The sequence below is a fragment of the Sarcophilus harrisii genome, chromosome 2, assembly GCF_902635505.1.
Source record: "Sarcophilus harrisii chromosome 2, mSarHar1.11, whole genome shotgun sequence".
NCBI classification, from domain to species: Eukaryota; Metazoa; Chordata; class Mammalia; order Dasyuromorphia; family Dasyuridae; genus Sarcophilus; species Sarcophilus harrisii.
Genome location: NC_045427.1, coordinates 588,619,608 through 588,642,002, shown reverse-complemented (window position 1 = coordinate 588,642,002; position 22,395 = coordinate 588,619,608). Strand labels below are relative to the sequence as shown.

At 38.9% G+C, this 22,395-nt stretch overlaps 1 protein-coding gene across 50 annotated transcripts in view; it reads left to right on the top strand.

Annotated features, from left to right (window-relative positions):
- SORBS1 (sorbin and SH3 domain containing 1) overlaps positions 1 to 22,395 on the top strand; it is a 214,938-nt gene that overhangs the window by 187,677 nt on the left and 4,866 nt on the right. For 32 of the 50 annotated variants that reach the window (XM_031956131.1, XM_031956125.1, XM_031956118.1 and 29 more), the window contains 7 exons: positions 1,160 to 1,274; positions 1,408 to 1,533; positions 3,475 to 3,666; positions 5,736 to 6,503; positions 18,967 to 19,026; positions 19,709 to 19,767; positions 21,413 to 21,525. In XM_031956131.1, the coding sequence (XP_031811991.1) occupies positions 1,160 to 1,274; positions 1,408 to 1,533; positions 3,475 to 3,666; positions 5,736 to 6,503; positions 18,967 to 19,026; positions 19,709 to 19,767; positions 21,413 to 21,525 (1,433 nt within the window). The remainder of the gene's footprint in view (positions 1 to 1,159; positions 1,275 to 1,407; positions 1,534 to 3,474; positions 3,667 to 5,735; positions 6,504 to 18,966; positions 19,027 to 19,708; positions 19,768 to 21,412; positions 21,526 to 22,395) is intronic. The other 18 variants (XM_031956140.1, XM_031956137.1, XM_031956149.1 and 15 more) reach the window with 3 other exon arrangements.

Sequence of the window (22,395 nt, the reverse complement as noted above, 5' to 3'; positions counted from 1 at the left end):
GGAATCTAAGATCCACAGCCCCTAGTCCTCGGGTCTTACCTCCAGGTCCTTATATCAAGTCATTTGTAAAAATATATTGGGACTGAGCACCATAGCCCAGAGGATGGAAGCCCCAGTCACTGGTGACTCCCCTCCGCCCAGACTGGGTTTCTCCTTCAGCCTTCGAAAGAGTGAAGAAACAAGCTATCCAGATTTCAGGAATAATGATAATCACTACCCCAATCCTATAACCTCCTCTTCAAAGTTCCCAAAAGAGAGTTTTTTCATCATTAAGTTCAGATATTGCTAAAAGACTTATTGGATACAGAGGAAAGAATACCAGGAATCAGGAAATGTAGTCTAGTTCCAGCTCTGCTATTAATGCTATAAGAATTTAAGCAAATCATTTTGTATCTCTGACCCTCAACCTTATTCCCTGTCAGTTGAGATGATTGGACTTAATGATTAGCTCTAAATTCTTTCTAGCACTAACATTCTTTTTGTATATCCTGTGAAATCAAATACATTACACAAGTCATGAAATAGGTTAGGAAAACAATGTACACCCAAAAGTACTGGTCATAATTGACAATTCATTGCCTCTGAAAATGCAAATCATTTTCCCACTTCTGATCTGTGAGTGCATCGAGAGGAATCTTGGCTTTTTGAACAGAGTATGGACCTTGGGACTGAAAAAAAAAAAAAAAAACCTGGCTTCAAATCCTACCCCAGACACTAAGTAGCTGTGTGACCCAGGACAAGAGCTTAAGTAACCTCTTTGAGCTTCATGTTGGAATATGATAAATTGTAAATTTATCTGTAAATAATAATAATAAAATTAATAATAAAAATAAATATAAAATTATCTGTAAATAATAATATTAATAGCACTTTCTTTATAAAGTTGTTGAGACACTCAAATGGGATAATGTATATAAAGATCTTTCCAGCTCTAAAGAGCTAAATAAATGTGAACTTTAATAATCATCTTATACTGGACCCTTTGAAAAATGTAAAGAATGGTGCTCATTCTGTGCAATGGAGTTCTCCACATGAAATAGATACTGGACTGCTATTTTACATTCTTTCCAATATCCCCCTGTCTAAAGTAATAATGCTTCTTCATTTTTGAATATCTCAAAACTCTTGTAGTAACTCCCTTATGATGCTCTGTTAACAGAGAGCTTCCTCTGCAGAAAGGAGATATTGTTTACATTTATAAGCAGATTGATCAGAACTGGTATGAAGGAGAACATCATGGCCGCGTGGGGATCTTTCCACGGACGTACATAGAGGTATTTCCCCTACTTTCCCTTTGTGAGATAAAATACTCGTTCTGAAAACAATCTTTCTTGACAGCCTGCATTGTGGATCTCCCCTCCCTCCATCCTTCCTTGTTTTTCCTGGTTTTTCTTTCTTTTCTCTCAGCTTCTTCCACCAGCAGAGAAGGCGCAACCCAAAAAGATGGCACCAATACAAGTTTTGGAATATGGAGATGCTGTGGCTAAGTTTAACTTTAATGGAGACACCCAAGTGGAGATGTCCTTCAGAAAGGTAAGGCAGTCCTTCCCCAGGAGGTACTTTACGCTCTCTTGGGTAGTGCTATATCAGTGAAGAAACTAGTATTGCTCTTCTGGACAAGGCTAGCAGAGACCTTTGGAGCTTCCTAAACACAATATACTTATATAGATTGAGGGTATTTCTCAAAGTGACAGGGCCATTATTTGAAAATTAATGTCATATTTTGGGGTCCTGGGAGTCTTAGATACCCCTTAGTAGAGCTTGTTTATTTGTAAACTCTTCTTTTTCAAGGAACTCAACCTCCTTTTTAAAAATTGCTCTTTTTTTTACAAATTAATTTCTTCTACTTCCTGTACACAGCAAACCATCCCCTGTAACAAAGGAGGAAAGCAGTTGAGCAAAATTATATAACACATCGACCATCTGACAGTATATGTAATGTTTCACATCCCTAGTCCTCCTACCTCTGCAAATAATAAAAAACATCAAAAGCTAGCACTAACTCTGTAAGTTTGCAAAATGCTTTATATGTGTCAGCTCATTTGGTCCGCGTGATAATCCTGTCACATGGCTGCTATTATTGTCATCCCCATTTTACAAATGAGGAGACTGAGGCTGAAAGGTTGAGTCCCACAGCTAACAAATGTCTGAGGAAAGATCTAAATTTACGAGTTCCCTGACCCCCAAGTCCAGAGCTCTATCCCCTATATCACCTACCGACCTAAGAGAGGGAGCTGTATTTTCTTGTCTTAGGGCCAAACCTTCCTACTTTCATTCCAATAGGTCCTACCAATCTGGAAAGGATATAAGTGTAGACCTGATGACAGATTGGATGTCTACAGTCCAAGGACTACCTCATCTAAGTTCATAAGTGATCATTTCCACAGGACTTGGCCACCAGAGAAGGATCTTTTCTCTTCCCTTTCCTACTCTTCTTTCCTTTTTCTCCTCTCTCCCCTTCTCCTCTTCTCTTTTGCTCTCTCTTCTCTTCCTCTTCTCCTTTCTTCTCTCCTCTGAGTGAGACTGATGATTTTGTAAAACTCTGTCTCACTTAAATCCAATTCATAAATAAGTCAAGATATCATCATCATGATGTCATTGGTCTTCTTTGAAAGAGAAAAATGAACATTAGTAGTATCTTCTCTCTTCTCCTCTCTTATTATCCTCTCCTTTCCTCTCTTCTCCTTTCCTCTTCTCTTCTTTTTTCTCTTCTCCTTTCCCCTCTTTTCCTCTCATCTCATCTCTTTTTTCATTTCCTCTCCTCTTTTCTCCTCTCTTCTATTCTCCTTTCATCACTTCTTTTCTCATTTCCTCACCTTTTCTTTCCTTTCCTCTCTTCTACTCTCTTCCCCTTTTCTCTCATTTCCTCTCCTCTCCTCTCCTCTCCTCTCCTCTCTTCTCCTTGTGAGGTTGCCCAAGGGATTTGGTGTAAAGAAGATTTGAGTACAAATTCTGCCTTAGGTACTGCTTGTGTGACCCTGGGCAAGTCACTTAAACACTCAGCCTCAGCTTCCTCATCTGTAAAATGGCAATAATATCAGTTATATACCAGAGTTCTTATGAAGATCAAAGAAATAAAATAGACAAAGTGCTTTGCAAACCTTAAGATGTTTAAATGTTAGCTATTGTCACTAAGGACACATTGCCTTGAAACCTTAAGCATATAAATTTGTACAGTGAAACTAGTAAATTCCTTTTTGAGTAATTAAGGGGAGTAGCGTTAGTTGGTAACATCATCTCTTTACTCTCATATGATGTTTAAAAAGATAGTCTAGACATTTCTCTTCTTCCACATAGTCGTGGGTTTGAGATCAACACTCCCCTAATTGGGGGACTGTTTTGTTTTTCTCTAGAAGGGAGACCACTATCTGAGCCTGAGGGACCTCTGTGGGAGGGGGTCTTGCTACAGACTGGTCCGTCCTAATGGTCAGTGGAATTTTGAGACTAGAGCTTTGTGTTATTGTTTGTTCCCAGGGAGAGAGGATCACGCTAATTCGACAGGTTGATGAGAACTGGTATGAAGGGCGAATCTGTGGGACTACTCGACAAGGCATCTTTCCCATCACGTATGTGGAGGTGATCAAGCGACCACTGTTGAAAAACCCAGTAGATTACATCGATCTGCCATTCTCTTCTCCAAACCGCAGTACAACCGCTTCTCCCCAGGTATCTACACTTCTCCTGATCAGTTTCTGCATTTTGCAGGACAACACTTCCATTATGGTTCACACAGGTACCTTGGGACCAGTCCCTGAGTGCTATCAGCAAGTTTGTCTGAAGAAATTCATTGTGAACCATAGTGGTTTTTGTTTAACTTTATGCATGATTATTCTTTTTCAAGTCCTCTCCAAAAAGCTTTAAAATTGCCAGGAGAGAGGGGATGGTTTCCTTGTGAATGAATACCCAGGATTGCGCAGCTAGGGGATGAGATGAGATAAACCTAGGAGATAAAACCTAGTTTTAAGGGGTCTGCAAGAGACAGATCAATAGACTGAATCAGTGCAGCCCATTCCTTAAGCCAGATCTCTGAAATTTACATATTCCATAGAAAAGCTTGTGTCACCTTTCTATTCAACACTGTCACAGATATCATTTTCAAACGTGGCTTCTTTTCTTATAGGCCTGAGTTTAATTGGAGGAATAGCATCTATGAAGAATTTTCTGGTATCTATTATAGGGATAATTTTTATCTATAGGAATTTAGAGAAGTTCTATTTAGCCAGCTTTGCCTCTATGGAGAAGAAATTCAATGTCTGGGATTATCTTGAATCTTTGCTTACTGATCACACTAATTCACTTGGAATACAAACTATAATATTCCAAATCAGAGCTATAACCCATGACCTTGAGTCCAAAAAAGGTTGAGAGTCAGACTGAGAATTAGTGAAATTTACTATAACTATAAATCACTGTCATGAATTAGATTATAATGTACATATTACACAGATGAGAGAAGGGACTTTTAAAAGGGTGCAGGGTATCTGAATTATCTGAGAAGGATATTCTTGCTTTTATTCTCATTTCCTCAGATATGCTTAAAAAACCTTCACTTACCCATGGACTTACTGATAAGCTCAAGGGAATAATTCAGATCAGTCTTCACAGAGGGGCCCCTGCCACCTCCTGCTTGGTTGGAAAGTCTTTTAAGAAGCTTTGTAATCATTCATGTGATTCTGTGAGATTCCACTATTGCATAAACCTCAGTGAGAAACTCTTAGAGGATAAGATGACTATTCAAATAACCTTCTGAAATATTCATTTAGGACTCTATTAGGGGAAATAAAAATCCAATAATAAATAAATAAATTATATTAACAGTATTAATATCATACATGTCCATGGTGCTTCAAGGTTTACAAATCACTTTGCATACATTTATTCATTTGATGCTGACAACCAATGTGTGAGGTAGGCTAAGCAAGTATTATTATCCCCAATGAACAGATGAGGAAAATGAGTCTCAAAGAGGGCTCACAATCACATGGCCAATATGTGACAGAACTAAAATCGAGCCCATGTTTTCTTAAATTCAGTATCATTTCCATTATACCTCTCTCCCCAAGAATGTACCAAAACAAAGATAGAACTCCTTTATGGATATGGAGGCTCAGGTGAGAAGTTTTGAGATATCCTTTAAAATAGTGAGTTGATAAAGGTCAAGTTCCTTAGAATTTAGCTCTATGATCTTAAAATTCTAGATCATTGCACTATAACAATAAGATAGAAAATCACATTGTTATCCTAAGCTCAGAGTCTCCTTTACAGAAGTGAATTTTGAGTGGGAAAGAGGTTTTCACTATGCTGTTGAAACTGTCTCCAAACTAAGGGACTAGAATTATGAGTTTTTACACTGGTCTTAAGAACATTTTCCTCTACCCCATAGTATTTCTCCCTAACCACTCTAATGCTCTAATCACTCTAATCCACCCCTAACACAGGTATATACACACAGAACCCTTGGTGGACATTAGCCATGACATTTCTTTTACGATTATACACCAGGGCAAGTATTGCAGTCCCTTTGTCTTTATCTTATCCATCCTTGCTCCAAATAGAATTTCCTTTTTGAAAAATGGTGTGAGTTCTGATTGTCTTTCCATTTCATTTCTCTCTTTTTTTAAAACTCTTGGGAATTATTTAGGGTTTTTTTATGTTCTAAAATCTGATACCTTTTTTCTTTTGTTTTGCTTATTTCTTCCTTTCTCTTTCTCTTTCTCTTTTTGTTTCCTCTTAAGTTTCCAAGTCGTGGCAAGTGCCACTCCCCAGCACCCCAATCTCTGCCTTATTCACGTCAGGTGTTGTCTCCTGAGATGCAGGCCATCACCTCTGAGTGGATCTCCCTGACTGTAGGGGTTCCAGGCAGAAGTACTCCAGCTGTGACCCCACCATTGCCCCCTCTGCCAGAAACCTCTCTTTATAACACTGAATACTTTACTTCCTCAGCCATGGCCAGCCCCACCCTTTCAGTAAGCCTTCCCCATTCTAGTATCTCCGATCGCTCTAGTCCAAGCCTTTGGGTTTCTCCGTTCCCTCCTAACCCTCACAGACCATCTTCTACCATCCATAATGTCAGTACTAGCCTTCAGTCAAATGAAGAGAATATTATGTCCTCGCCATCCCCCGGGGTTAAATGGGATACCTTCTCCCAGCCGCAGCTCGGGAACTCCAATAGTGTTATCTCTGAGCTTAGCGACGCCATTAGCAATCAAGCCAAGTTCCAACAGTGGCAAGAAGAAAATAGACAGTGTTCCAAGAAGCCTCATCAAGAGGCAAGTGAGCATTGTCCCGATGGATCCAGGATCTCTAAGAGGAGCTGTTTGAAGCCATCCGACCTAGTCAAATGTATGAGCCCAGAACAGAGACTCTTTGATAACACCCTTAGGGAAAGTCACTCCTGCCAACATCTTCTCAGCCCCCTTCACAGAAATGAGTCTGAGCAAAGAGATCCCAGTGCAGGGGCCAAGCTCGCTGATCCGAGAGAGAATCAGAATGGTGTGAGACAGGTAGGCCAGCAGCATGGTTTTGTGTGGTGTGGAAACCTGAACTTACCATTTGTCCACATGTGGCCGTCCTGCCTGTCTCCCAGATTTGGAAGGGTGGGGTATCCAGCAAGGGGAGAGTGAGCATCCAGCTAGTTCTTTGCATCGAGAGCCCCCAGCCAGGAAGGACAGTCCTGTGCCTCAGCATGGTTGGATTTTAGGGCATGAGGGTGGTGTGAGTTGGAGAGCGCTTTATGTCTTTGTCTCTGGTGAGTCTTTCGGGAAATGGAACCCCCTTCTATATGGTGCCCTTTAAACATAATAGGAAAGGCCAGGAGGAAAGCTTTCTCTCTGTTTGTGTGGCTGTGCATTTATTGGAGAAGCAAAGCACAAGAGAAGGTCTCCCTGGATATAGCTCAGCCCTGTATCTAATTAATGGTGCTGAAGACACTAGTTATTTCTTTTAGTTTGAAAATATATAGATACTTTTTTTATATAACTCCATAATAGTTGATGGACGGGTAAGTGGAAAAAAGGGGACTGGATTCAAATCCTCCCTCTGCTTTTTCATGTTTGTGCAACTATGGACGAGGCACTTGATTTCTTAACGACTCATTATGGTTGTTGTTTGCTTGTTTCAGTCTGTGTCTGATACTTTGTGACACCATTTGGGCAGAAATACTGGGATGTTTTACCATTTCCTTCTGCCGACCCATTTTACAGATGAGGAAACTGAAGCAATCCAGGTTAAGTGACTTGCCCAGGATCACACAGTTAGGAAGTGTCTGAGGCTGGATTTGAACTCAGGAACATGTTTTAATAACTCCTAGTCCAGCCCTCTGTGCACTATGGCACCCCCTGGCTGCCCTAGAGTCTCAGTATCCTCAACTATAGTCCTCCCTCTACTATCCCTTCCCCACTTTCTGGCCCTTTGCCTCCCAGCAGTGGAATTGAGATCAGGTCCTGCCTTGGACTGCTAAAAGCGGTGTGATCTGGGCAAGTCACTTAAGCTGCTCTTTTTACTCATCTAGGGGACAGGGATAATACTAACCCAGACCCTGGCTGGCTTTAGCATGGGTGAGGGAAAAGTGGTCTGGAGAACCCCTGATGTCTGTGGGGGGGGGGTTGAGGGGAGCCCTGCCAGGCAGCAGTTCTGCTTGGGCAGCAGATACCCCTTGCCATCTCACCATCCCAGCTCAACTGCACTCGGAGGCAGCCCCGCCAGAGCCTTGGGCTGATGGGACGACTCTTCTGGGTTGGAAGAGTCTAGAGGAAATGAACGAATCTTCCTGAATCCTCCCTTTAATCTCCCCACTGGGGGATTTAGAGCATTGTCCAGAGCCGATGGAAAGCTCTCTGGAGGAAGTCCCCTCCGAGCCAATCCACTGGAGCCCTGAGAAATCCCTGGGACAAGCAATAGTCTTTCCAGCCCAAGATTAGGACCCATCATCACACAAACATTAGACCATGATAAGCTCAGACAGGTGGAGAAGCTCACCTGCCTTAAGTAGAGTCTGATGTGTCCTTAATGAGTTGGATTTGAGTGTAAGAGACAGAACATCCAGGAGGCTACCCCAGCTATCTGGGAACAGTCTGCTCCTAGCCAGCTTGCTCCTCTGCCCTGACACTTTCTGCTCTGTAAAGCACTTCCTCAGTTTTGTGTGAGAATCATGGACACCTCAGAATAACACTTTTAAGTGTATGAAATAAAATGCATAGGACTTTAAGGGAAATCAATTCTATGGAAAGACAGCTATCCTTTTTTTTTTTTTTTTTAAGTTCAAACTCCAGGTTAAGAACCTCTTACCTAAGGGGGTACCATATCAGGATACCCTGGATCACCATAGATCCTGATTCGAGATGCACTTTCAGAGCTATTCTCTATATAGATTTTTCTCTACTCATTTCCTAATTCAATTCAACAAATCATTAAGTTCTGTATCAATTAATCATCTATCAATCATTAATTAAGTACCTGTTCTGTGCCAAGTCCTAGGCAATGGAAAATGAAAACATTCAGAAAGAGCTTTTGAAGAGAAAAGGCATTTGAGATGAGTCTCAAAGGGCTGCCAAGAAGTAGGATGTTTTAGGCATGAGTTCTGCATTGCAAAGGCATGGAAGCTGGAGATGGAATACCATGTACAGGGAACTGTATTTTGTCTGCATAACATTTGTCAAGAGCAGCAACATGTAATCAGCCTGGAAAAATAGAATGAAGCCAGATTGTGGTGGCTTTTCAATGTTCCAGACATTTCCTCACTATATGTAACTATAAACTCTTCTAGGGATGAGCTAGAACCTAGAACAATGGCAATTAACTTCTTCCAAAATAACTTTTCTTGCCTTTGTGGTGTACTTAAGAGCACTCAAAGCTCAAATCCAAAAGACCTTCAGTGGAAATGACCCATAAATTCTACTGTTCAGATTTTAGGACATAAGTGGCCCAGGACCAAAACTAGGGCAGGGCAACTGGAAATTATTTTGGGGCCCTGAAATTTATAGGATGCAAAATATTTAATAATGATTTTTAAATATGCAATTAAAAATTTTGTTACATTTATATATATATATATACATAATAGCATATGCACTCCTTTGATAACATAAATAGCAGAATATGCAATTTAAATTTTGTTATATTCATATATTTTATATATATATATATGATAGCATATGCACTCCTTTGATTACATAAACAGTGAAGATTAACACTAAACTAGCGAGAATAATTTATACTAGGAAGCTAACAGAGAGTGGACTCTCTACTATCTAGCCCAGTCCCATTCTCATCTGCTTTCCCCTGGCAGTATCCTTCTTGGTATCTGCCTTGAAATATTCTAGCATCTCAGTCTCTTTCACCATGTCATGGTCTTGAGGTCTTCCTATGTTATTCTCACATCACAGGTTGCAAATTTGGTTTTTGTCTGCCCAAGGCACCAAAATTGTTAATCATGGTTCACTCTCCCCTTTTGTTCTCTCACAGTTTATGCAACAATCAAATCTCTAACTCAACCTCTTTTTTCAATAGAGCTAAAACAAGCCATTTTGCTTTAAGTTGAATATTTGTGACGTCAGTGGAATCCTTTTGGTCTGGCAAGTCATAGGCAAGGAAAGGAAAAAAGTCCATAAAATTATACTCCTTTACTCATTCATTTCTTTGACAAAACTTACTGAACCATGAGTCTTTGACTCATTCATAGAAAAGTTGTTTGCTGCAGTGGGTAGAGCAAGGAGGTAACTTGGAGCCTTCACTTCAGTCCTACCTCAGATACTTTTTAAGTGTGAAACTCTAGACAAATCACTCAAACTCTTTGAGCCTCAAATTGTTCATCTGGAAGATGGAAATAATAATAACACCCACCTCACAGGGTCATTGCTGACTGGCTTAATGAATGGATGAATACAAAGGCATTTAAGTGCTTATTATGTATCATGTACTATGCAAAGTTTTAGGGTTGTTCAGTTGTGTCCAACATTTTGTGGCCCTATGGATCATAGTATATCAAAACTCCACGAGGTTTTCTTGGCAAAGACACTAAAATGGGTAGACATTTCCTTCTCCAGTGGATTAATGCAAACAGGTTAAGTGCCTTGCCCAGGGTCACACAGCTAGTAAGTATCTGAGGCTGGGTTTGAATTGAGGTGTTGGAAGCCCAGTGTTCTTTCCACTGAGCCACCTCGCTGCCTCAAAAAAAGTGATAGGTACACAAAAACAGAAATGAAGATAGCCCTTATACTCCAGGAACTCGCATTCTAATGGGGAGGAAACACAAACTGGGGAGTCTTTTGGAAAGGTACCAGGATGCTAAGTAAAGCCAGAAGAGAGTAGCCTGAGCTACTTGTCCGGGAGCAATGACAGAGTTGATTTAGTTATGGTTCTAAAACTAGAAAGGGACAGTGGTAAGGGTGACAAATGAGATCATGTATGAAAGGACTTTGCAAATATCATAATCCCTAAATCATTGTGAGATGTTATAATAATTATTACTATATTCCTATAAGCCATTTTGACATTTAAGAATCAGATTTTCATTCTGTACATATTGAAACAAACCCAAAATTCCTCCCTCCCCCCCAGCATACTGTCTTCATACAGAGCTACACAAGTATATGGGCAATTTTTCAACAAGGCTTTTGACTCTGCTTCCCTAATTAGCTTGATTTTGTTTATTTGCTTTGGGGAGAAAATAGGGGTTAAGTGACCTGGTAAGTGACACAGGGTTTATAAGTGTTGGAGGCAAGATCTGAACTCAGATGCTAGTACTCTATCCACTCTATCACCTGGGCTGCCTCTCTAATTAGCTTGGTAAATTAGTTATATGATGTTTAAATTGCATTTCTTTTTGTTTTGAGATCTATATTTTCCCTTAACAACAGATATAGTTCTTCAAGAAGATAGTAATAGATGGAAAGAATGGTAAGAAGATGTGGGTTATACTTCTGGTTCTTGCACTAATTTATATGACTTGTACAAGATTTTTCCTCTTTTTGAGCCTCAGTTTCCTCACTTGTAAAAAAAATTTCTAAATTCCTTTCTATTGCTAACGTTCTATTAAATAGAAACAATGTCTGTGATTAAGAGGGAACAAGAAATATGATCTTATGGTTAGGAAGGAGAGGTGGAGTATATTATAGCCTTCCAAGGTAGGGGGTATATGTCTTCTCTGAAGGGAAGTTTTGATTACCCAACTTTTGCATCAGCTCAAGAAAGTAATATAGCATGTTAGAACAAGAAAATGAGTTCTTGGAAAGAATTAAGGAGCCATTCTGGCTGCAAAAGGGAGAGGAATAAATTAATTAGGAAGTTAAAGGGAAGGGCAGCCTTGGAAACAGTCACATCATCATCATCCAATGACCACCTAGCTTCTGTTGAATGTAAGGCACTGTGCAATTACAGAACATTAGTCAGACTCATAGCTTCCACTCTTTAGGAGTCTCTATAAGCAAGACAAAAACAAATAAACACAGAAAGAGCATAAGAGGGAAAAAGAAATAGAAGGCACTTAGGATTCTAAAGGAAGGAAGGAGGGAAGCCAGCAAAACAAAGAGCATTAATCTCCAGAAAGCCAGTTTCTGTAAGCTTCGGGGAATCTTTAGCCAGGGGCCTGAGGGAAGGAAGTTTAAGCAATGAAAGAATCCAGAAAAACTGGATATTCTTCAAAGAAACAAACCTCTTTCTGGGCTTAAGAAGGGTAGGAAATCAGCAAGTGGATTGACTGAACAAAAAACTGAACAGAGATTGTATAAATAAGAATCCCCCCCACCTTTGGAAGCAAGGTTATCCCACAAAAAGATGAGTTCCAATGAACAGTGCATGCATTGAAGTGTGAAATTGGGAAAAGAGAAGAGAACAATAGGATGCAAATTGGGAGCAAAGGCACATGGGAAAATATCATTAAACCACAAATAGCAGAAGAAAACATTTTCCTCTCATCCAGTGGGAATGATGAATAGATGACACACAAAAGTATGAAGTATTTAGAATACTTTTGTTGGAGTTTTCACATTAAAAGAAATAAAGTCTATTTATTTCTCCTAAAAAAGTCCTAAAAAAGGAATAAAGTCATAAAAAGAAAAAGTCTAAGTATAAAAGCAGAGGATGGGAGACTAAAAATGTTCTCTCTCAAACCATGTGTTCTGTGAGGACAGGGACTGAATTTTATCCTCTCTGTCCCAACCCTATATTTATCTAGCCTAGGAATTTGAACATAGATTTTTTTATTTAATTTAATTAATTTAAATGGAATTTAAATAAATTTCAATTTGACATGCATTTATGAAGAATGCCTATTATATTAGACATAGTGCTGGGTGCTAAACATACAAAGACATGAAAAACAGCTCCTGCCCTCAGAAACTTTACCCTCTGAAAGCAAGTAACATTTATAGAGATGGACAAATATAAGATAATTTTAGGAATGAGATTATACAAATAAGAGCAATCAGGAAAGGCTCACTGTTGGAGTTGGTATCCACTTTAGGCCCTGCAGGAAAGAAAGGACTCTATTAAATGAAGAGGAGCCTGAATTCCTGGAGTACAGGAGAACCTGGTCAAATATATCGAAGTGGGACATGGGATGTTGAGACCAGGGGACAATAAATCAACCAGTTTGACTGGAATGTAGAGTACATGAAAGGAATGATTGTAAAATATTGGGGAAAATATTCTAGAGCCAGTCATGAAGGGCTTTCTGTGTTAAACTGAGGAGTTTATATTTTATCCTAAGGGCAATAGCTTTTTTGAGAGCTGGGAGTTTCAGGTGCTTTGTTTGGCACCTGTTTGAGGCATAGATTGCAGAGGAAATATTAGGAATCCAATTGAGAGGCCAATGCAATAGAATGGCAAGAGGTAATAAAGGCCAGAATTGGCAAGTATGAGAGCTGTCATGGTAGTATAATTGGCAACCAATTGAATAGAGTGAATGAGGAAGATGGCGGAGTTGCAGATATTACGAACCTAGGTGATTGAAGGAGAGCAGTAGAAATAAGTCTGGTTGAATGAAGCATAGGTTAAAATATGATAAATTACAGATAATTAAGCATTATTTTTCCTCTTAGCTTAAGAAGGATTCCAGGGTTTAAAATGGAAAATTCTATAGGTTGAGGTTATAAGCCAAATGCAGCAAGATGGTCAGTGATTTGACCTTTCACCATCCTTAGGACAGATAGATTCTGGCCAAGGACTTTAGGTCCTTTTTAGAGCAGTTTCAGCTTCAGAATAGTGAAGAATAAATTAATTAAGTAGTTGAAGGAAAGCAAAGTCTTGGAGTCACTTTATCATCATTCAGTAACCATTGAGTTGTTTAGAACTCAAGTTAATCTATAGAGTTTTTCACTTGTTGGCAGGAGTTCTAAGAAAACTTATGACTGAGAATAGTATAGAAGCTTACTATTTGTGACACAAGCAAGCCATTTCACTTCTGGGCCTGGCTCTTCACATTTAAAATGAGTGCTTGAATAAATTCACTTGTAGTGTCTCTTTGAGCTTATGATCCTCTACTTCAGTGATCCATGAAGATTCTCAGAAGGGACAGGGCTGAATCTTTATTCCAATTCATATTGACATGAATCCAGAGGGATCTAGCTATAACTAGATCAGACTTGAGTTTACAACTAATTACCAAGCATCACCTCATTGCAGTCAGGCTAGAGATCTTAAAGCCTGGAGCTCCTTAAACTTCTTCCACTCAAGACCCTTTTTCACTGAAAAAATGTTTATACAACCTGAGGTATATAGTATATAAAATAGGTATATAAACCAAATATTTACTGATAATAAATCATAATTTCACAACTCGCACATTCAGTATAGAGCCCATATGGGGTTGTGACCCACAATTTAAGAAACTTTGAGATACCCCAATTCACTCTTTTTTAACAGATGAACAAACTGATATCCAGAGAGGAGAAATTATCAGGAAGAATGTGTGTTCAGAAGGCTTAAGGGCAAAGGACATTTAGAGGGAAGAAGAGAAAAAGAAACCGGGAGATTCAGAGAGGAAAACAAATCTGAAGAGGAAAGACAGGGTGATCCCCAAGCAAGAAAAGAATGCTGTTTCTAGAGTAATTCTAGAGCCAAGGAGAAGGCAAGTTTCAAAGTTTCTCTTTCATGCCTTCTCATGACTCCCTGATGTTTGCATTGTATTTTTTGGCTTTGAGTCATTGGAACACATCCAGAAATATGTAGAATAGAAAGCATGCTCATCAGGCTTGGAGCACCCTATTGGGGCACCAAGGGGAGGAGGAATGAGCAGCCTTTTAACGAACATGATCAGATTTCAAAATGACCTTGGTAACTTGAAGAAGTCATCAGAAGCAGAGAGAACAAAGTACATTAAACACTAGTGCAGGATAGTTTACATGGGTGGGAGGGGAAGGAAATATTCATATCTCACAGGAGTTTCTGTTCCAAAAAAAAAAAAAATCTGGTAATAATAACTAACTTATATAGTACTTTAAGGTTTGCACAGTATTTTGCAAATATCTCATTTGAACCTCACCACTACTATAGAAGGTAAGTGCTATTATTATTCCCATTTTACAGATGAGGAAACCGAGCCATACAGAGCTTAAGTCCCTGACCCAGGATCACACAGCTAATAAGCTTTGGAGGCTGGATTTGAATTTCCTGATGCCTGATCCAGAGCTCTATCCATTTCACCATCGCGCAGATTTAGTCTTAGACATGGAGGTCATCATGAGTTTCTGTACAGATGGTGGTGCACCATCTTATAGAGCAGTGGAACCATATGTAAAGAGAGTAGCCCAGACACCTGGTAGGAGTCCTTAGACATTGAATTCAAGGCAGTAGAATTGAGTGAAGGCAGTTGCCCCAGTAAAGAAGCCAGCGTAGGTCTCTTCGCAGATCTGTGAAGGCATAAGAGTGGTCTTGAAACGCCCAATGAGCACAAGCCAGGGATTTCTTGAGTGGGTTCTAAGGGCATTATAGAGACTGTGTGTCTGAATCCCTGACTAGAGGTGGAGCATTTTCCTCCCTGGAAAGTTGGTATTATTGCACCAATGCTAATCAGATGAGGAACTAACCCCTTCTTTGGTTTTACATGCATTTTAATAAAACCTGTTTTATGTCTCTGGTCCCTCCAAGTAAGTGATACCTTATATTTGTGTATGACACCAGATCCTGTGGCCATGAGCAAATGCTCTAAGCAAGTCTCTAAGACTTCATGTTGCAGAGGAGGTGCTAACTTGCAATGGTAAAGGAAATTTCCTCTTCTGGGAGTTCCTCATACAGTGAAATCTCAGGTCTCACCTTTAGTCCCATAGGACATTTAGTGCTTTCATGTACATTACTTTATTTGATCCTGATAGGGATCCTATGAGAAAGGCAGGATGGGTATTACCTTATTACATGACAAATTTGAAGCTCCGAATGGTTCTTGTTCAAGATATCTGCTGCTTATACTAGAATTCTCATCTCTTGACTCCTGCCCAGTACATTCCATTCCATCACATTAATGAAGATAATTATGCTGATAGTGATACTAATCAGTTATGGGTACCAGTTGACTGAGACTGCCCAACTGAGTGGATCTCAATTACTTTTTTTTCTCTTTTTTTGCTGAGGCAATTGGGGTTAAGTGACTTACCCAGGATCACACAGCTAGGAAGTAAATGTTAAGTGTCTGAGGCCAGATTTGAACTCAGGTCCTCCTGACTTCAGGGCTGGTGTTCTATCCACTGGGCAACCTAGCTGCCCCTTAATTATTTCTTATATTATTTCTTAATTGCAGAGTTAGGATTTGTTTTTAACTATTTAAAAATTTTTCAATGAATAAAAATCCATTTGTTCTCTCTCTCATCCCCCCATTGAAAAAAAATCATAAATTACATGTTTCATGTTGCTTAAACTAGGCATCAGAAATGCTAGTTACATTTCTGCTATCCAAGACTCACAGCTATATGATAGTAATTAGTAATAGAAGATTAATGCTTGCTTACCTCACCTATACTTCCTTAAGGGTTTCCTTAATTGTCATTTATTTTTAATTTTAGGCTTGTGCAATCTTTGCACTATGTCTTTGTATCATTGTTATTTGCATGTATGTCGCAACCTTAACTGCTCTATAAATTGGAGTGATCAGTGTCGTCTATAAAATTTACATTTCTCCTGATCTTAGTATTCTGCATATAATGGGTACTTAATGAATATTTGTTGAAATGAGTAAAAGTGTCAAATAAAAGGTGATAAATTGCTTTTACTAGATATAGTAGTGGCAAGAAATGAAGGGGGACTTGTAGTTGCCTGTGGTCAGTTCTAAAATTGTGGCAGTGATATGTGTTGGTACAATGTTCTTTGATGAAAATAAAAATGTTCCCCAGGACAGATCCTCTTATTAGATGTTCCATATATCACTAAACATTTCTGTTTTCTATTTTGTGAGGTTATAACTCCATGTTGCCCTTTCATGGAACCTTATTTTTCTCTGTGTATCTTTCCTCGCTCTTTTTCCTTTTGCACAGAAGTGATATTCAAAGTTAAGCCCCAAACTTGGAGAAAGGATCAGTTCAGCCTCCATGGAAGGGCATTCAACTTTTAAGCCAACTTGAACAGTCTATCCATGTATCTTCATGAAGACATCGGTCTTATTATTTAAGCATATTATCACTCCAGATCAAGAGCCTCCCAGTGTCTTTACTTCTTATGCACAGTTGGAGAGACAGAAAGAGAGACATATAGACAGGCAGAGATAAAAGTAGGAGAGATTCCCATTGATTGTTAGGTAGCCACAGTTGACCACCAGGATAATAATACATCATTGACCATCACTGGAAAGAGTTTCAGAGAGTAGGAAGCTTTTCATCCTGAGATTCTTAAAGCCATTGACAGCCACCAAGTTGAAAACAGTTTAAACATCCATGTGCTTGAAGGCAAGGTCTTAAACCAAATGAGTTCTTGGGCTCTCTCATAATTTTGTGTTTCTGATATAAAAATGAATCTCCTGTTTTGCCTAGAAGTCTCTAACTGCATGTATCTGGTTTGCTGTATAAGGGAATAGGGTGGAATGGAAATGTTTTGTAGCAAAGTCTACACATATATGACCAAATGTAGACAGAGCACCTTTGATTGTCTAAATGTGCTTGTGGCACAGTTTGAATAAAAATATCCAAGAACCAGGCATGGTAGGTATAAAAAACTTATTCGATTGATACACAATTATGTAGTCACTTTGAAGCTTTGAACTATGTCAAGAATACCCTGGAATCAGTCCTTTAACAGACACGCCATGCTTCCTGTTTTTGTTTGCTTTGTCTTGGGGATCTGTGTGTGCTTTGTTGTCAGCAGTAGTGGTTTTGCTATCGTTTGGGTTTTGTTCTACATTGTTTCCCTGGAGTAAAGATGAGTGTTTTTCCATTGGAAGACTTGGGTTCAAATCTACATTCTTCTATTGCTTACCTCTCTGATCTTCCACAAATTATTTAATCTTCCTACGTCTAATTTTTCTCATCTGTAAAGCAAGGGTTTTGGGGGTGGGAAGGGTGGAACAATGGATGAGAGGACCTGTAAATTTCCCATCAACTCAAAAATTCTGACCATATGTTCCTCAAATTAAAATCTGAAATCACTCTCTGAAGGGGGCAAAGAGAATTCTTTAAAAACAAACTCATAGAACACAAGGTTTTCAGGTTTAGAGTAGAAGGTTGCTGGAGTTTAAGTATATTAGAACCTGGTTTGTCTCCTTGCTTTAACTATCATAACTATCTCACACTTGCCATGAAGCCCAATTTGGGGGGAGGAAATGTATGCAAAGTGCTTTGTAAATTTTAAAGTCTTCTATAAATAGCAGTATTTAGTATTTTTACTGGTCTAATTGACTTAGCAAATAATTCCAACCCATTTTCAATGGCTTTGCCATACTAGTCCAGTATCCCCTCACTGAGTCATTCACTCAAAATCTAAAAACAGATACATTTTTCTTATTGACCATTGAGTAAGACTTCCTAGAGACTCAGATGAAATCCTTTTAGAAAGAAAAAAAACATGTTTTGGATAATCTTCCTAGAATATAGTACTACCATCCTTTTAGGTATCATGGGTTAATACATAAAATGCTGAATTTGCATTCAAGAAGATGTGGATTTGAATCTGGAATCTGGAATAACTACTTTTCTAATCTTGGCCAAATTATTTTGTCTTTTTGATCTTTCATTGTAAAATGGTAGAGGCTATGGATTGGGAGGAAATTGTCCTAGATCATTTCTGAGCTACCTTCCAGCTCTAAAAGTTATGATCTAAGCTCCATTTTTAGTCAGTGTAATATTTATGACTAATACTTCTATTAATGATGTCATTGTACTCTTCTAGAGCTTGAATGCAAGAATGTTTCACAGAGTGCAAATAGACACAAAGTATGTCTAAAGCCTTGCTACAACAAGATGTGTTGTTATTACATTTTCAAATTTATTTAAAAATGGAAACATTTGGGGACAGATCCCCTTATTGAATGTTCCAGATATTACTCAAAGTTTCTATAAAAGTCACCCTCTCCTTATTTTTTAAAAAAGATATAAAGTAGCACCCTCTTCCCCAAAGGAGAGACAAATGTTAAGACAGAGGACCCCCACTTTGTTTCTCTATTCCTCCCCATGTACCAATCCCAGTCTTGCCCTGAGTGAGTGGTCATGTGGCCATTAGCAAGACAAGTTAAACCCAATCCTTCCATCTCTGTTCTCTCAGTCTTGTAGAGCAATGTTGTTCACTCATGATATCCACAGCTGTTTCTCCCGTTTTCCATTCCATCGCCTAGTTGCTTGCTTTCTAACTCTTCCAACCATTGCTTTGTGTTTCTGCAACAACAGCTGGTGGTGTGTGCAGTGTCCAGTCTGTGACCATGGGCCCTCATGGTCTTCTGAATGGGATGGGGTTTGTTTGGTCTGTGTGTTTCTGCACCGTGCTCTTTATTTTGAATTTTGACCAATATGACATCTGCTAAAAATGTCTCCCTTATAATTTGCTTGGTGATCACAGCTTTCACATCATTCATTGAGCACAGGACCAGATCTCACAGAGTCTGAAAAGAGCTACGTGGTAAGACTGCCTGTTGAATAAGATTGTAGCTTGTTTAAAGAGAATACTTATTCTATCAAGTGATGGCTTGTCAGCCTGTAAAGCTACTAGCTACAGGAATGATAGTACTGTGGTTTAAAAAAAAAATGCAGGTTTTAGGGTTGCAAACAAAAGAGAGGAACTTAGCCGCAATAACGTGGTCACTATATGTAAGAGTGGGATTGGATTAAATTTTCTAGTGCATGACTGGGTATCTCTCCTCACCTCCCCCTCCTGAAGTTATCCTGTTTATAACAGCTACTCCCTGCTTACAGATTCTGCTGCTGCTTCTGCTGCTTATTTGAATGTTTATACTAAATCCACCCTTTTTCTGTATCTCACCTGTTTTTCCATGCTTACACCTGGATCCCTCCTGCTCTTCACTTCTGGATATGTTGTTGCCTGGATCTTCAACTCTGTTGTTTTCCTGGACTTCATCTGGAATGTCACATCTCTTCCTATCTCTCTCTCTTTTTTTCCCCTTGTTGGCCATTTTATGGGGGTTGCTGGATTTCCTGGGGCCACCTCACAGGAAGCAGTTTGCAATGAGATCATAAACATTGCCGAAAAGTCTGTTCATTACTGCAGTACTGTTTCTCATCCTCTTGACTTTCGTCACAAGGTGTCTCCTACTGACAATAAATCATCTCTCATCATTTCTCAGCAACCTCAAGCCCAGCAGCGCAGAACCACCTCTGACAGAAGTCAGAACCTACAGGATTTGTAAGTTACTTAAGCCCTCTATATCATTACTATATCTGGATGATAGTACAAGAACTGGCTTCCTTATATACCTACAAGACCCTATTATATATATATATACACGGGGGGGGGGGGCGGGGGGAGGGAGGGAAGAAAAGGAAAAGAAACACAGTAATAGTGAAAGTGAGAGAGACAGACACACACACAAAGAGACCGAGAGACAAAAACAGAAACACAGAGAGAGATAAGAGACAGAGAAACAAAGACAGAATGAGAGAAAATAAAGAGGAAGAATGAAAAAAAAAAAAAAAAAAGATAGATTAGCCAGTCTATGTGGGACCAGCAGCTACAGGGACATTTCTGAGAATTTTGAACAAAGTAACTCCATTTCCAAAAGATGAGAAGTCATCCTGTATCCTAACTTCACAACCCCTAGGCAGAGAGGAACAGAGAATAAGTCTCTAGAGTAAGGCACTTATTTTTTACCTTTCTTCTGGTCCCAAGACAAAGTTGGTCAGGGTTTCTTAAACTTTTTTCCACTTGAGACCCTTTTCATCCAAGAAATTTTTATGTGATTCTGGGTATATAATTATACAAATTAAATATTTACCAATAATAAATCATAATTTCAATTACAAGACCCCATGTGGGATCTCAAACAACAGTTTAAGAAGCTGGGCTCTAGGGCAATATTGTTGGGAAAGAGTTATAATGAAAGTCACAGATCAGGAAATCTCTTTAATTTAGAAGTTTCCTTGGCATCTTGGCTAGAGACTGCTCTCCCCACCCCCATAATTAGAATGGCAAGATATGAACAGATTGCTTGGCATATTAACTTACCTTATAAATAACCACATATTTTATATATAGGGATTTATATTGTAAAACAAGGTAAAATGGCATAGTAGATAGAGAATTGACCATGGAACAAATAATTCTTGGGTTCAAATCCCATTTTTAATTTGACTCTAGGGGAATTTTTGACTCCTAAGACTGTAAGTGGTGGAGTGGGTGTTGATCTATATTGATCAAAAGAATTTCTTCATGGGGTGTTCCTTGTATGAAATTACATGTCACTCCTCCCTCCTCTTTCTTGCATTTTTTTTCTTTCCTCTCCCTATACAGAAAAAACAAATTCACAAAACAATGCATTAAGTCACAGTTTATCTGCAATTACCCAGAGGTCATGGAGCCAAGAACATAGATAGTCCAAACATTTTTGAGCTTATCTTTCTACCTAAGTGAGACCATTAAAAAAAAAAATAAGACAAAATTTTAGGAGCCTGGACTTCGATATAGCAAAATACATTTTAAGATAACCACAGAACAATTTTCCCTATATTTACTGATAGATACCTGAATTCTCTCAGAGCAGTGCCTTCCTGAAGATATTTCCTGAAACAGCTCTCCATGACCTCATAGTCTCCTTATCATTTGTCAAAAGAGGACATACCACCCCCTGCAGCTGGCAAAACAATTGTAAATGCAAAGATACCAGGGAAGCCCATAGATTATGCAGTTTATTTCCCTGTTGATAACAGTGAAAGAGTAAAAACTAGCAAATCATTTTTTTTTAACTAGGATAGTTTTTGAAAGGACCTTCATCTTTGAGTCATCTCAGTGAGGTTTAAGTCACAAGGTATATTTTAATCTCTTTCTCTTTTAGATATAGCTACCAAGCATTATATAGCTATAAACCACAGAATGATGATGAGTTGGAACTCCGAGATGGAGATATTGTGGATGTCTTGGAAAAATGTGATGATGGTTGGTTTGTTGGTAAGTAAATTTATCATCTTTTATTCTCTTTTTCATAGACTCTTAGAGGTAAGAACCCTAGACGTTATCTTATTCAACCTCGTACCCCATACATAAATCTTCTTTGGAGAATCTATAATTATTAAACATCTAGAACTTACTTGAACACATCCAGTGATGGAAAATTCATCACTTCCCAAGGCAACTAGTAGGGCATCTCTTTCTTATCTTAAAATTGATCCTAAATAGGCTTCCTGTAACTTATGCTCACTGGTTTTAGTTCTGCCTCCTATAGTCACATGGAGTAAATTTAATCCTTTTTCTATGTGGTTACTCTTCAAATATTTGAAGATGGCTGCCATGATCCAGGGAAGTCCACTGTTTCCACAGGATAATACAATGGCTTCAACCATTTGCTATATGAGATAGGTTTATATGGCCATCTTCCTCTGGATAAGGTCTGGCTTAGCCATGTCCTTTTTTATTTGCTTTTCTTTTCTTTCTTTCTTTTTTTTTTTTTTTTTTTTTTTGAGGGAATCAGGATTAAGTTACTTGCTCAGGATCACACAGCTTAGTGACTAAGACCAGATTTGAACTCAGGTCCTCTTGACTCCACAATTAGTGCTATATCCACTGCACCATCTAGTTACCACAGTACTCTGTCCTTAAAACATGGCATGCAGAACTGAACACAGTGACCATGAGTTATCTCAGCAAATATCACTTCTCCAATTCCAAATAAAAGATTTATTGACTTGTGTTCGTTTTCATTTCTTTTCAACAAATTTCCACTATTCACCATATTAGTGTGTTACAGATAACAGCATGAGAAGTAGTTGGCCTGGTGAAAATCCATACATACTCCTAGAATTGAAACACATTATCATTTAT